Here is a 15,021-nt window from a genome sequence, read left to right on the forward strand (position 1 = left end):
AGGAGGAATAGCGACTATTTATAAGAGTCACTATAAATGTAAGCAGCTAGGTAAGATAACGTGTGCCGTCTGAGTGCCGTAAATCGTTTCGTCCTGGAAGCGACCTGGGGCGGACCCGGACAGAGTTTCCTAAAGATATGGATATATACTATATAGAAATAGCTTATCTTCACACCGACACAAGTTCCTTGTAGCGGCTTTAACAAAAGGTCTATGTCGTAGAATAACAATCCGAACCTGTCAGTGGCAAAAACAGGCACTTTTAGTCAGTGGCGTAAGGTAGTTACAGGCCCAAGTATACGCTTTTATGAGGGACCCTGAGGCCGGGAGGTTACTTGTCATGCACCGAAACTAGCTACCATATAATCTTATCATCACATGATCAAATAGAAACTTGACATTGGACAACAAAAACAGACACATCACCCAAAACTCATCATGGCATATATCTACGGGACAAAAATATCAAAGAAAATAAGGAATTATTCATTTAATTGAATAGTTTTTGTACCTTATTTAGAGTTTATGTAGAGTAACTCTCTCTATGGGCCCCCTAACCCCATGGGCACCAGTGCAACTGCCCTGCCTGCACTGTCTATATTTACGCCCCTGCTTTTAGTGGACGTACACTCAACACTTTTGTTCCTTTTGTTGTCGACCAATCAGGTGCAGCAAGGATTCATATTGACGATAAAGACCAGACCACCACGACTGAACCGAGTTCTCCTCTGAGGTTTAAGTCCTACAGACGCTCCAACCGAATGCAACCTCAACTGCGATGTGTTAACAGATGATGAGCAGCCCTCAGGTCTCATTACGATCTGCTTCAGGGCAACTGTGGTTGAAGAGGCCGCTGGCGCCCACACAAGTTTAACACTGTGCCAGCAGAGTGTGTGTCAGTGTGGTATTTTGGTTTTAGTGGTGCTGCAAGTGGCTGACATTAATGGCAGGCTGTGTTTATACTGGGCAGCTATTGCATTAAATTAGGTTTTTATTTTAGTGTTACAAACTGGAGCTCTTTGGGTTTTGGACATCTAAAGATCATCTCACTTTCACAATCAAATTTCTGCCTTGATTAAGTTGTCGATGATGAAGGCACTAGATCAGTAAATGTTTTTGTCAGACTCTGTTTCTCTCTTCAGTAGGAGCCAACCCTCCCTCACCTGCGAGAGCCAAGCCGATCATCTCGCTGGACAGCTCGAACGTGCTGGCCCGGTACACAGACCACGGCCTCTGTATCCGGGAGCCGCGCTCTCGGACCCCCGCCATGCCTGTCTGGGAAGAGCGGGCGACGGCAGGAGGCCTGAACACACACCCTCACACACACGGTCACGCACTCCCATGTGAGGTGCCCCTCTTTCTGCGTTGATCCACGGCTGCTCCAGAAAGCAGTTCGTCCTCTCTGAATGGAAACAGACAAGAGAAGGAGAGAAGAAGGGAGGTCAGATTAGTATTATCGTATGAAATAAAACTTTCATTATCTGAGCTTGAAAATTATGCTTTTTTAATTAGTCAAGATGGTTTTCAGATGGTTTCTTTTAGAGTAACATATGCTTAGCCCCTCTGTATTTTAAATTTATAAAGTGAAATTAAACATAAAACAGGCAGAGATACAGGGCTTCCTCTTCTGTGCTCACACAGAAGCCTGATCAGTACAGCAGAGTTTTTTGCAGGTCCATGAATGCAGCATAAAAGGAACTGTCGATGAGTTTTCTTTTTCCAACAGCAGCAGTTTGTTAAGTTTGGGTCCTGGGGTTGAGAAATGAACAGTTGATCAGAGCCCTAATTCACATGCTCGAGCACTCAAAGAAGTGAAAGGCCTCGTTCATGGGCATTTGTGACACAAAATGGACAATTCAAAAAAGAGAAGAGAAAGAGTGTCTTGATTTAAAACAATAGCACAAAAACCAAGCTTTGACCACAGGTATGAATTCCAGTGAATTCATGTAGTGGTTGATGCTAATGTGCCATATGTACATGCGAGAGAGGAAAGCATGAGGAGAACAGAAATCAGGAACAAAGTACAGAAAGTGAGACCTTACACAAACCTGGCAAGAGAGAAAAACAACCCAAGTATCTCTCTAAGTACCAACTGCAGCTCACAAGGTCAAGTAACCCCATCTTTACTCACATTTGCCACCTACGCAGTCTGCAGCATATGTTCACACTGTGAGACCCCCTCCAACTACTTTCACTGATTTTATATCTTATTCCATATTCAGACCTCTGTTTGACCTTATTGCTTCTGCTGCTACACCAATCTGATTTCACCAGCAAGAATCAATAAAGCTTCAGTTTTAAGCTGTGCTCTTTTAAGTTCAGCTGCCTACACTGCAAAGCAACCCATAGAAGATGGACTTATCAAACAGAGTCTAAAAGGGAGTCTGACAATAGCAAATATACATGTCTATGCATTGATCCCATACCATGTAATTTATCAGTAAACCTCAAAGTAGTTTAACACCTGAATTAAATAGCAGTTTTTCAGGAATGCTGTTCTTTGTTGCCGCTCTAATACACAAGTTGCAATGTGCAGCCAGTGGCAACTACTGTTTTTGGCCAATAAGAATTACTTTACAGTAAAACAGTGTATTATTATTAGCTATAGAAAATGTCAACAATTTGGCTATATTTTTGTACTGGAAAGTCCTGTAAGTAAAAAAACAATAGGTACAGTTTGCAAGGCTTCAGTTTTGAGAGGGGCAAAAGCATTGACAATTTTAATACTAGCCAAAAAAAAACCAAAAACCAACAGCTGTTAATGGTTATTTTCCTCTTTTAAATGATATCAGATTGGTACTTGTTATCGGTTGATATGCAAAGTCCGGTATTGGAATCAGTATCTGAAAAGAAAACATGGTATCTCTACATAAAACACATCAATATCGGCAAAGTGTTTCAGAGATGGCAAGGAAATGTTGCTAATAGTTTAGCCTTCTGCTAACTGCAGCCAAGAGCTCACAGCTGCAGCTTCATGTCCACGTTTAGGCTTCATTTACACTGCAAGCGATGCGTTCGCAAAGAGGTTGCAAAGCGTAGCGGCAGCACACGTGTATTCACACCAAAACTGAACAGACTCAACGTGCAGCGGCCACTGCTGCCCCGTCAAAATACAAACCACACCTGAAGAGTTAGTGGTGGCAGTGCACCGTGTTTGCAAATCTCCAATAAACCCCAAAGATGAAGAAGTGAGTTTGGACCCAAAGCCCAGGTTGGACAGGTTTGCGAGCCAGTGATTATTCCAACGCTTGGAGAATTAATATTTAGCGCTACAAATGGGTAAGTAGTCTTTGTCTGCTTTGTATTACTAGCCTTAGCACAAAAAGCGCATTCGTCTCGGTGTTAGTGTCACTACAGCGACCATTCGCTTGCGACTCGCGCAGAAAATTGGCGTCTCTTCTACTTTCGAGCTTGCTCGCGAAAGCAACGTGACTCGAGCACCGCGTAGAATGGATGCAGTGTGAACGCTCTTACCTGTTAACATGCTCGACAAAATGGAAACGCGAGTAAGCAGCGACCGTTCGCAAGCGCTACGCAAATGCATCGCTTGGGGTGTAAATGAGGCCTTATGCAGCTAATGTTTCACATCATGTCCTCCATCTCACTCCCTGCCGTTACAGACTACCTCGCTGGGAGGAGAGTGTGCAGCAGCTCCAGAGTTTGTTCCCTAGTCAGTGGTTGCAACAACCTAAATACAGCCAGCACAAATCCCAGCGCAGCAAACTTTCTGTTGCTGCTGTGACATCCGGCACTCCAAGGGGTTTGTGCTGGCCAAATCTGGGCTGCGACTGAAATATCAGAATCTCATTGTATCACTAAATATTTGTGCACTGTCGGACACAATTAAACAGGCAGCAGAATTCTCAGCGTGGTGGTGCAGTGGTAGCATATTCGACTAACCTACACCAGCTTCCTCCTACAGTCCAAAGACATGCAGGTTCATTGGTGACTCTACATTGCACAAAAGAAAGATGTGAAATCTATTAGTCTCGCAGCCTGAAAGAGAGTCTTCTTCCACGTTACAATAGAGAACAGAAGGGCATGTATGGCTATACATATATTTATAGACTGTTAAGAGATACACGTGTGTGTCATCATGCGACTGAGCATCATCTGTCAGCCCCCTTCATCCCTGAGTGCTCCCAACGCCAGCACGTGTTTTGGTTTATATTTGCACATAGATACATGTACAGTATGTGTCTGTGGATACATGACAAAACAACGACAGTTTCTTCCTTCAGCAGTATGTTGATTTTCATCTGTGTGTGTCAGCCCACTTAAAAACTCTAAAATTTGCATTTCATGTGCCTATTTATGCTCACCATATGATGATGTTGCTAAGAAACTGTAGGTTTCTCCTTAGGTGCTCCAAATTTTTTGTATTTCTTTTTCACTTCCTCCTCATTCCCTTTGCCCTTCTCTCTCTTTATATCCATCTGTCTCCTCTGCATCCTCTTCCCTGTCTAGTTTTGGGAGTTCTATCATTTTGTGCTCCCCAAATCTAACGCTCTATTTCCTCCTGATTTTCTCTCACCTCCAGCCCAATCTTTTGGGATTCTTCCCCCTGAAGGCTTTAGCCTGTGGATGAGCAACCGTCCCACTCTCTCTGCTTTCGTTCCCGCTGTCCCATTTTGTTAAAGAGCAATTAGCCTATTTGCAGCAACGCAGCGAGCGCAGGGGACAGTAGCTGGCTGTGGTCTAGTTGGACGATCTCTGTAGGCTATTTTGGTAGATTTGTGCTCTATTTATTGTTGAAAAATGTGTGTCAGTGATTCAGGTGCAGGTCAAAGTTGTATACACCTCATGTCAGAGCTGTTGTGCAAGAACGTAGCACAGATTAAGTGTTTTTCTTTTGTATTAAACAGCAGCATACCTTCAGGTCCCTGTAAACGTGTAATCGGTTTTCCTGAGATTGAACTGTTAGACACTGGACTCCTATATCAGCCCATAGAGTGATCTCATTTTAATTGTGGTTCTGGGTTACTAGTTGGTGGCCTACTTCCTGATATGGGCTGCTTGATATGCCCCACTTCGGTCAGCTCAGATACATGTGCCCTACATGTGTCGCTGCAAACATCTGGAGTACGACCTGCAGTCCTCTCTGGATGGAGAAGACTCTGCTTGATTTATGTGCTTGTTCCTGCAGGTTTACATTTGTCTTTATGTCTAAACCATGACATTTAAAATGGCAAACTCCTTCCACAAGAGGTCTATTTCTATTTCAAGTATTTTGGGGGCTTTTCACGCCTTTGAAAAGTGGATAGCGGAAAATAGAGAGCTGACGGGAAACTGGGGCAAAGTGAGGAGATCCCACAACGTTCCCAGCTGGATTTGAAGTTGTGATTTCATGGTCAGCATCTTCAAGGGACTCAACATGGATGTGCTCAGGCACTGGGTGCTTCTCTTGTGCCTTTCCTGTGCCCGCTTTCAAGAGCGCGGCGGCAGGTTGCGTGGAATTTCGGGTAAGTAGGCTATGATACTGGTTACAGTCACTTCGCAACGTCAGGCGCAACCTTCCTCCACGTTGTTGAAAGTTGGCACAGAGTAACACCCAGCGCAGGTAAAAGACGCGGCTTAATCTGCTCCTTTAACTGGACTTCCTAGATCATATTTATTCGTCTCACACACACTCAACACAGGGCTTAAACTCAAGCTCAAACACTCACAACATAACTTTGTTACACCCAAAGATCTCCTTCCTATCACAGACTTCGCCTTGGGTCTTTTTCTCTGCAAAGTGCTGGAGTCGCATCAAAAGACACACCAACAGTCGAGGTTTGGAAAAGACTGACGTGTAAATACACAGGGGAAAGAAGAGAAAAAAAAAACGCAAGGCAAGACACAATACAGCTTCTTGAGCAGGCGACATATCTGCCACATCTCTGGAGGGAGTTGTTTGTGCACTTATTCAATATTCATGTAACAACATGAGCTTTGACAGCGGGGTTGGAGGCACCACAGACGCTCCACAAACACTCAGTCATCAGCCTGTAGGGCCTTTTAGCAGAGCTGCCTGAGTGTTGTGCTGATGAGCCGAGACACTCGCGAGTAAATAGAAAGGAGGAAGAAGGTATGACATTTCAAGGGTTTAGAGTTTAAGATTCAAATAAGGAAAAGGAATAGGTAAGAGGAGACGCTGAAGTTGAAGGGATGAAAAGGAAGTCTTCAGTGTGACCGTTCCTTGAACCTGCCGGTGTGACTCTGATCCCTCTTGCTAAAAAAAAAGATATGTTGCACTGAAGAGACGAATATCAAGAATGTGTTTGTGTGTGCGTGTGTGAGTGTGTGTCCTCCAGCTCTGTCTAATTGGTTAAAAGGCTGTAAGACAGCTGATTTGCGAGCTGTGCGAAGCATCTCTGTCAAGCTGAGTCACCAGTAACAAGAGCCCTTAATAAGCATGTTTACCAGGCAGTGTTTTACAGTAAACATGAGACAGTTACACACTTTGGTTTTTAATTTATGGCGCTGCTTCGCCACTGATAGGACTAGAGACAGACTGGACTGTGGGAGGAAGCCGGAGTGCCTGGAGAGAACCCACGCTGACACGGGGAGAACATGCAAACTCCGCACACCCGGGATCGAACCGGGAACCCTCTTGCTGTGAGGCGAAAGTGCTAACCACCACACCACCGTGCCGCCCTGCATGACAAGCATGAAACTCACTTATTAGTGAGGGTAAAACCGAGTGTGAGATAGACAGGCAGTTCGGAGCAGCGTCAGCAGTGATGCGGGCACTGCGCCGGACTGTCGTGCTCGGAAGGCAAAACTTGGATTTACCTGTCCATCTGCGTCCCAACCCACACCTATGGTCATACACTTTGGGTAGTGACCGAAAAAATGAGAATGCGAAAGCTCAGACAACTTGAAGGAGCTCGGAGTAGAGCTGCTGCTTCTTTGCATTGACATGGGTCAGTTGAGTTGGTTTGGGCATCTTATCTTGATGCCTCCTGTTAGAGGTTTTCTGGGAATTTCCAACTGGTAGGAGGCCCCTGGGGCAAACCCAGAACACACTTAAGGGATTATATATTTCATCTGGCTAAGGAACGCCTCAGGATCCCCCGGGAAGAGCTGGAAAGCGTTGCTGGGGAGAGGGAGGTCTGGAGTACTGTGCTACGTCTGCTGCCCCCGTGACCCGGCCTTGGATAAGTTGATGAAAACAGATGGATGGATATCTGGAGTCTCATTTGGTGCTTCTAAAAATGGTTATTTTGCTAAACAGCATAGGGCTACAAGCGACAGTTGTGCCTGATCCTTTAGTTGTTGTGAGAGGAAGCAGATCAAAAGATAGTGTCACTGCGGCTCCCGTTCCGTCTCACTACAGATTTATGAATCACATGATCACACAGTGCAGATCAAAGAGTACAGCTCTCTGTCATCGCAGCTCTGGTTCCTCTAATGTTGATGCATAAGCAGCAGAAAGTTCCTGCTAAAATACCTTGTGCCAAAAACCTGCAGACAGTTGCTTCGACTGTCTTTTTACTAAATGTCACAGGTATATTGTTCCCCTTTTAAAGTGCGTTATCTTACTAAAAGAATGGAAAGTAGATTAAAAAAAAAACAAAAAACAAAACACAAATTCAGATTATTAATCTCAGTCAGGGGAACCATAAAACTTCTCATACAAACCTCTGACCTTCAAAATAACAGGAGTGGGCGGTCGGAAAGTTTCAGAGGCACTGCACACTGCACCAGGTGATTATTATGGTTAGTTATGTACAGTAGTTATTCATGTTGAGTCTGGGAGACGTCAGTCAAATCTATACAAACCCACACAGCCCTAAAAATAAGTCCAAGTGCAGCACGAAGCGTTGCACATTCACAAAACTTTATCTGGTATGCCAATAACATGCTGTATTACTCTTTTTTAACATAATCATACATCCATGCTTTTGCTCTGACTGTCAGATGCATTTACAGAAGTGTTGAAAATACTTCACTCTTCCTTTGAACGGAGCAAACACACACATTAGCTGTCAACACCTGAAACCACAACACCAGTGTTTCCCACAGGTCTGAAACAGTTGTCAGCTGGCACAAAAATGGTCCACAGCACATGCCAAACAACAAATATGTGTTACCTTTAACACAATATTTTAATTTATTGAATACTTCTGTTAATTTCATATTCATTGAATCATAATGTAGAGCTAAGCTAATCTTCTGTCTCTGACTGCTTGTGTGTGTGTATGTGTCTGCTCTAGGGTTGTCATGAGAACCAATACTTCGGCACCAAGTCAATGCCAACACGCAAAAAATATGTTGTTTTTTTTTTGATACAACTTTGCCCTCAGTGGGCTGTGTTGATTCCTGTCTGAACTGACGGGGGCAGTATACGCGCGTCAGTCTGTGCCGAGGATGAGCGGCGAAGAAGAACGCCTGTTCTCCATCATCTTTGCTAGAAACAATGGCTTCTGCAAGTGCCAGAGCTTAGATCAGGCCCAAAAAATCCATCCCGACCCCATCCGAGCCCGTGCATGCTCTGTCCGAGCCCGTCCCTTTAACTGTAATTATGAGCGCGGTTTAAACCCGACTTTTTTTAAGGATACGAACGTGGACATTGAAGGCCGACTCTCGTCTTTCTTGCCATGGCAAGCCTACGGTGGCCCTGAAGTGCAAATCACAACGGCAAATCAGAAAACACAACAACAAATCAAAAAACACAACAAAACAGAAAACACAACGACAAATTACTACACACAACAACAAATCAGAAAACACAACGGCAAATCAGAAAGCACAACAGCAAATCAGAAAGCACAACAACAAAATAGAAAACACAACAACAAAATAGAAAACACAACGGCAAATCAGGAAACACAACAACAAAACAGAAACAACAATGACATTAACCAAACCGGAAAAGGTAGGTACCCTTTAGCGTATGCAGACTCATGTTTATGTTGTGAATTGTCGACAGCATTTCCAGTATCATGTCATATCCATGTCCTACATCAAAATATTCTTTAATAGCAGCGCGTGCGTTGTCACTGGCGGCGCTCATATTTTGAAAACATGCAAACCATGTCCTTCCGGATCAAAGGACGGACCAGTCCAATCAGCGACGATTCATGTCGCCCGAGGGTACCTACCTTTTCCGGTTTGGTTAATGTCGTTGTCCTTTCTGTTTTGTTGTTGTGTTTTCTGTTTTGTTGTTGTGTTTAGTAATTTGTTGTTGTGTTTTCTGTTTTGTTGTTGTGTTTAGTAATTTGTTGTTGTGTTTTCTGTTTTGTTGTTGTGTTTTCTGTTTTGTTGTTGTGTTTAGTAATTTGTTGTTGTGTTTTCTGTTTTGTTGTGGTGTTTAGTAATTTGTTGTTGTGTTTTCTGTTTTGTTGTGGTGTTAAGTAATTTGTCATTTTGTCTTCTGTTTTGAGCCGACACACACGTTGTCACTGTCGATCACTCACATGTGCGCGGCCAGTGGCGCCGTCTGTTTTTTTGATTTTTAGCATGGTATCGAATGAGTATCGAGAATCGTGGAAATTCACTGGTATTGGTATCAACTACTGAAATTCTGGTGTCGTGGTAAGACTAGTCTCCTCGTTTCTCTCCCTGTGTTCAGACACCGCTGAGAAATATGTGGAATATGTACGCTATGTCACACAATCACAACCAGCAGGGATACTAGGCTGTTTCTAGTGAATAAACTGGATGGGCAGATTCTGAAATTCCATCATGCGTGGGGTAAAAATTCCGGAAACTGAAACTCCGGAAGAAAAGCAGACAGAGGGGCAGAAAAATCAAAAGGCTTGTCAAGCATAGGACGCATATTTTGTCATTTATCATAATCAGATCATTTATATAATATATCCTTATATAATTTCTAGCAGATTATCAATGTGTAGTCTCGCTAGATTCACTCGCAGGTTGCAGAGAACATAGGCCAGATGCTGAAACTATCGCTGCAGATGGTCAGCAGTTGTCGAAAACCGTTTCCCTGTCAACATGTTTCCCCCTTTCTAAATCTGAACCTGAACCGACAACACAAAGGTAGGGCTGTGCCATATCATATCGTTTAAGTCCTGACTGTTTTACGGACAGCCTTGGATTTCTCAGACTCCTAGTGACTTACGGCTCAGAGAGAACTCAGTCAGCAGCTCCTCTGGCAGCAGCAGCGTCTCTCCCTCTCGTCTCTTGCCATATTTGTGTAGGGGTATCACCCGCCCCTACACAAGGGACACTATTTGACAGTGGAACAGACCTTGACACAACACCGGTGCTTCAGGGCGCTTCGGATTCGGCCACGTTCCCAGAATGAACAGGTACAGGAGGGGGAGAGCGAGGGGAGACTGTCCACTAATTAATCAATCACAGATAACGTTGTTCTCTTTCCAGACGATGGACGATGAAAAACTAAAAAATGGGTCGCAAAATATACTTTGGTGGCCATTAATAGGCCCATACCTGGGCAGCCCACTCAGGTAAAGTCTAACGCTAAACACACAATGCAAACAGTACATCTGCCACCATGTTTCTGGGAATGTCTCCACCTGAACGTACCAAAGAATATGACCAGACCTCATTCACCTCTGGTCTTTGTTCACAAAATCTAGAGGGAAATTTCCAGTCTCTCAGCCAACTGGAGTCACATTTTCCACTCCCAAAGCCAAAAAACACTGTAGTTTGAGAGGGGCTTAGCACGAGCACTTGCCTCCAAGTTTCCTTATCAAAAATGGCTTTCTACGAATCATCCCACACTTTTTACGGACATCGACTTCCTGACTTTCTTTTAAAACATTTGTCTGTCAAACACTTTGATTCAACCAAAGAGGGATTACACCTTATTTGTGCATTGGGCATTACACTCTACTGAGCTGAGTTTTCCCACTAGCTCTCAGCCATAACGCTAAAACTGTTACTTTCCTTCTCCATGCATCCTGACACATTCAGTGCAAATCCCTCTGTGTATGTCCTGATGACAGATTTAACACCTCAAATCAATTAAGTAATTTGGCAGGCCGAGGGAATTTACTATCCTGCCAAAACAGTCCAGTGATGCCAAAAAAAAAAAATAAGGTGAGGAAACTCTTCTCCGAATCCTCAGCAGCACAGAAACTTCAGTGAGGGGGAAAAGCTGCCATATAAGGGAGCGCCAAATTTAGCCCGGCATGTCAGTGGATATGTGTGTGTGTAGGTTTGTGAGTCACATGAACTGGGGCACACACACACTGTATAGACCACAGAAAATCCCGGCCAGAGCTCAGGACACATAAAACCCCAATCCAGGATTCACAAAGTGGATTATGTCTTATTATTAGCGGACATAAACAGGCTCAAAGACCCATTAAAATAGAACTTTTAAGTAGATTTAATTTAATTATTCTAAAATGCCACGACACGTATCACTCTCTGAAATCGAAAGGGATTCAGTCTATGGTCATGCTGTCACCAAAGGACTTGAGTTACTCACTGCCCTGATATGGATGGTTGCATGAAAAATAGGGGTCAAACAGGGCTGATGTTTGGGGTCTCACTTCTTCTTATTTAACATATTTAGCAGCGTATCTGGCAGTACATGTCAAGTCTTTTCAGCCAGATTTTCCTTGACGCAATAACCACAACCATGCAATATTGGTCTATAGATGAGCAAACAGCAAGTGATTGCAAGCAACTTCCGCAACCGCAATGTTAGTGAAAGCGCTGAGTATTTACACTCAGCTACCAAACCAAGCGCTGCACCTTTGCCATTTTTTCTGGTCGCACAAAGTTGTAAAATGTTCAACTTTTGGTGAGACGCTACATTAGTCCCTCACTGTCACTTCATACCTCGTCCTCCAATCACAGTGGAGGAGGGGTGTGACAAGTACCACATCGACCAACTGTAACATCGCCGACCAAAACCAACCAGAGCATCTCAGCTAAAAAAATGCTGCGCCCCTTTTTGCATCTCATTGCCCTTCTGTGTTCTGCATTAACAATGAACAAGTGATTACTTTGTTTCAAGCCTGTGTAATCTTTAGCCCCTTTTACGCTGCCAGATTTTCCACGAATGTTGGGCCGTTTTGCCTGGCCCTCTTCTGTTAAATGGTATCTCCCAGGTGCACTACGTCATCAAACCATGTGATGTTTGGTACTGTCGGATTCAGGAAGCTCTCGACTTTTCAAAAATAATATAGTTTTTCTTTTATTTCTTATTTATTTTGCACCAGAGCAACATAAACACACAAAGTCCAAAATCGCGATGAGTGGTGACAAGTCATGTCATGCTGTTTTTCGATGGGAAAAGTTAAAGGATTACTCGTGATCTTAATCCAAAAAACAAGCATGGACAAACTACTAAGAATTAGGGCATGATGATTTCTTACATGACCTTTCTATTGTTTCCTTTTCCACCCTCTCTTTACAACTTGTAGGAGATGAAACACCCCCTGATGTTGTCATGGTTTACACTTCAAGTTCAAAACAATTCATACGGCTTTTATTGCCTTTATTTAGAGCAGGCTGCAGGTTGGATATGAACCAAGGACTCAGCCCTGAAAACCTGCTTTGTTTTCAGGTTTAGAATTAATTAATATTTTGTCGAAGTGCTCCTAATGGTTCAAAAACAGGTGTACAAACCTGTTTCAGGTAGGTCAAAAATAGGTGTAAGAGATGAGGTTGGGATTGTACAAAGTTTCTGACCTTGATACTGGAGGTCGCTGTTCCCATCGTGTCTCCAACCAACATCAAATCAATCCCAACTTTAAGTGCTCAGAAAAATGGAAATTTGAACATCTACAATTCCACGACGAAACTCATGTGATGCAAGTGAAAGCTCCAGAACAGCTATTGAATGGAAGATTGCTTTTAAGGTCAGGAATAAACGTTTAATTTGTTTTGGAGGGACGTGATGACTGACTTGTTTAGTTTGGACAATTTGTTGGAAAGGCAGCACAACTCGATTCATCAGTCTAAAGATTTTCAAACAAGATTCATTCTGGCCACGCAAATCATCAGCATGTTGTGAAATCAGATATTTACAATAACGATGAGGAGCACTGCCAAGATCCTGCATTAAAGGTCATGAAATATAAGCTGTATGAGGGTCATGTAGTTTGTGCTTCAGACAGGAGGAAGTCACGACCTGCTTCAAGTTCTTAAACCCATTTCTGTTCGCCTTACATCTTCCCTCAGTGTGTATATCTCATGTCTTCATGTATGAGGCTGTGTTTGAAGTTTCTGTCTTCGTCTCGAGGCCCGACTGGGTGAAAGGGAGACATACTGCATGAGAGTGAGAGTCCAGTTGACCATACATGGTGAAATCTCATTTTACAGCTTCCTCTTTGCCAACAGGCCTTTCACGCATGCTGAAGACAAGGAATCACAGCGCACGTTTGTGTGAGAGTGTGTGTGTCAGGTCACATCTCCTCTCAGATGGTACTTCTTCTAAATATGGTTCTTCCTTGACACGAAAAACACAATAAACATCCCCTAAGTGTATCTGCAGGTTCTCAGTGTAAACAAATACCAGAGCAGTCAATTTCACTGTTTTTTATTCCAGTGAGAAGGGAAACTCATCACTTAAACAAACTGCTACACCGTCTCATAATTATTTTGATTATATATGAACTGCTTGGTCTATTAACGTCATAAAAAAGCAAAGAAAGTCCATCCAAGTTTCCAAGAGTCCCAGCTGATGTCCCAACAGCAGCCCAAAGAAAAAAATTTTCCATTCACAACTAGGGATGTCAACGGCTCAGCACAGAGAATATTTTTTTACCTGTTTACCTGCATATTGGTCTATAGGTACATTTGTATACACACACACCAGGAAAAGTGAAATTTCACTGCTCATTGCGCTGGGTCTAACAGTTTGCTTTCACTCGCCTCCGCAGCAGCTGCTCCTCTCATCCATCGGTCTGATCTGATCAGCTCTGATCGGATCGGATCGACTGATTAAACTCTTGAAGCTGCTGCTGAGGAAGTAAAAAACTCACAAAGAGTTTTCATTGCACTGTGTTCACGGACCCGCAAGAACCTCCAAAAAATCCCACATCCAAAATCATTTTGAAAATGTAATGAAACTCCGCTAATGCATTTCAAAGATGTCAGAACGGTGAACCAGAACCGTGGTCAGTTAGCCTGCAACTCGCGAGACTCGAGAACAAGAACGTCAGTTGCCATGTAAACACAGCACTCCTGCAGGCTAACTGACCACGGTGAGAAATGATGCTATAAAAGTGGAGTAAATTACGTCTTTTCAAGTCAATTTTGCATGCTGCGGCTTCAGGGCACTTGGATTACGACGGATGAGCCGTTCTGACGTTCTTGAAATGCATTAGCTGAGTTTTATCACATTTTCAAAATGATTTTGGACGTGGGTTCCATGCACTTCAAGTGTTTGGAAAAATCCGGCTAGCTGTTATCCTCCGATACCCCAAGCGAGTTTTGTGGATTAAAAAACTACACTGGACTTCTTGTCATCATGAGGGTCAGTAAGTACTGTCTGTGTTTTCATTCTAAAGTGGCCATTTCCTTTAACCTTTACACAATCAGAACTGCAGCCTCTGATTGGTCGTCAACAACAGCAACTGTTTTCATCACGATAAAATTGCTTAATAATCACAGAACAGAAGACATTCATTGTCAGATTTATCATTATGCATTTTTTAACAGTCACCAAAGATCCTCCACAGTTCAAGGATAGATTACAAAACTGAAACAAGGAAGTCTCTCTTGCATGCAGCCTTCAAGAGATATTTAATGTTAGTAACATTATGGCATGTGTAACATTATTGACCCCAAATTGAGCTTTCTAAAGTCTACAGGGTGTCAGATTTTTCTCATCAGCTCTGTTCAACCCTTGGTAATGAGACAGACTCGCACATGCAGCTCAGCTGGAAAAGCTCTGCTTCAGTGATAACGCAGTTTATTTTCACATAACATTACGTTAGACGTAACATTTAATTTTCACTTGCCTGAGCTGACAACTGCATGAGACATTACACTTGCCTGAACAGTTTCCTTGCCCTGGGTAAGTGTTTATGTCAAGTCATGGCGCCTCTTGTATTTCACATCATTTTATGTTTTTAGAAACAAATACAT

At 43.2% G+C, this 15,021-nt stretch overlaps 1 protein-coding gene across 13 annotated transcripts in view; it reads right to left on the reverse strand.

Moving 5' to 3' along the window:
• LOC125884662 (inositol polyphosphate-4-phosphatase type I A-like) overlaps window positions 1-15,021 on the reverse strand; it is an 85,034-nt gene that overhangs the window by 51,521 nt on the left and 18,492 nt on the right. For all 13 annotated transcript variants that reach the window (XR_007448753.1, XR_007448752.1, XR_007448750.1 and 10 more), the window contains exon 3: window positions 1,164-1,402. Coding sequence is in view for 9 of the 13 variants with exons in the window: in XM_049569714.1 (XP_049425671.1) it covers window positions 1,164-1,269 (106 nt within the window). In the remaining 4 variants the exon portion in view is untranslated. The remainder of the gene's footprint in view (window positions 1-1,163; window positions 1,403-15,021) is intronic.

This window comes from Epinephelus fuscoguttatus, linkage group LG24 (genome assembly GCF_011397635.1).
Source record: "Epinephelus fuscoguttatus linkage group LG24, E.fuscoguttatus.final_Chr_v1".
In the NCBI taxonomy this organism is placed as follows: Eukaryota; Metazoa; Chordata; class Actinopteri; order Perciformes; family Serranidae; genus Epinephelus; species Epinephelus fuscoguttatus.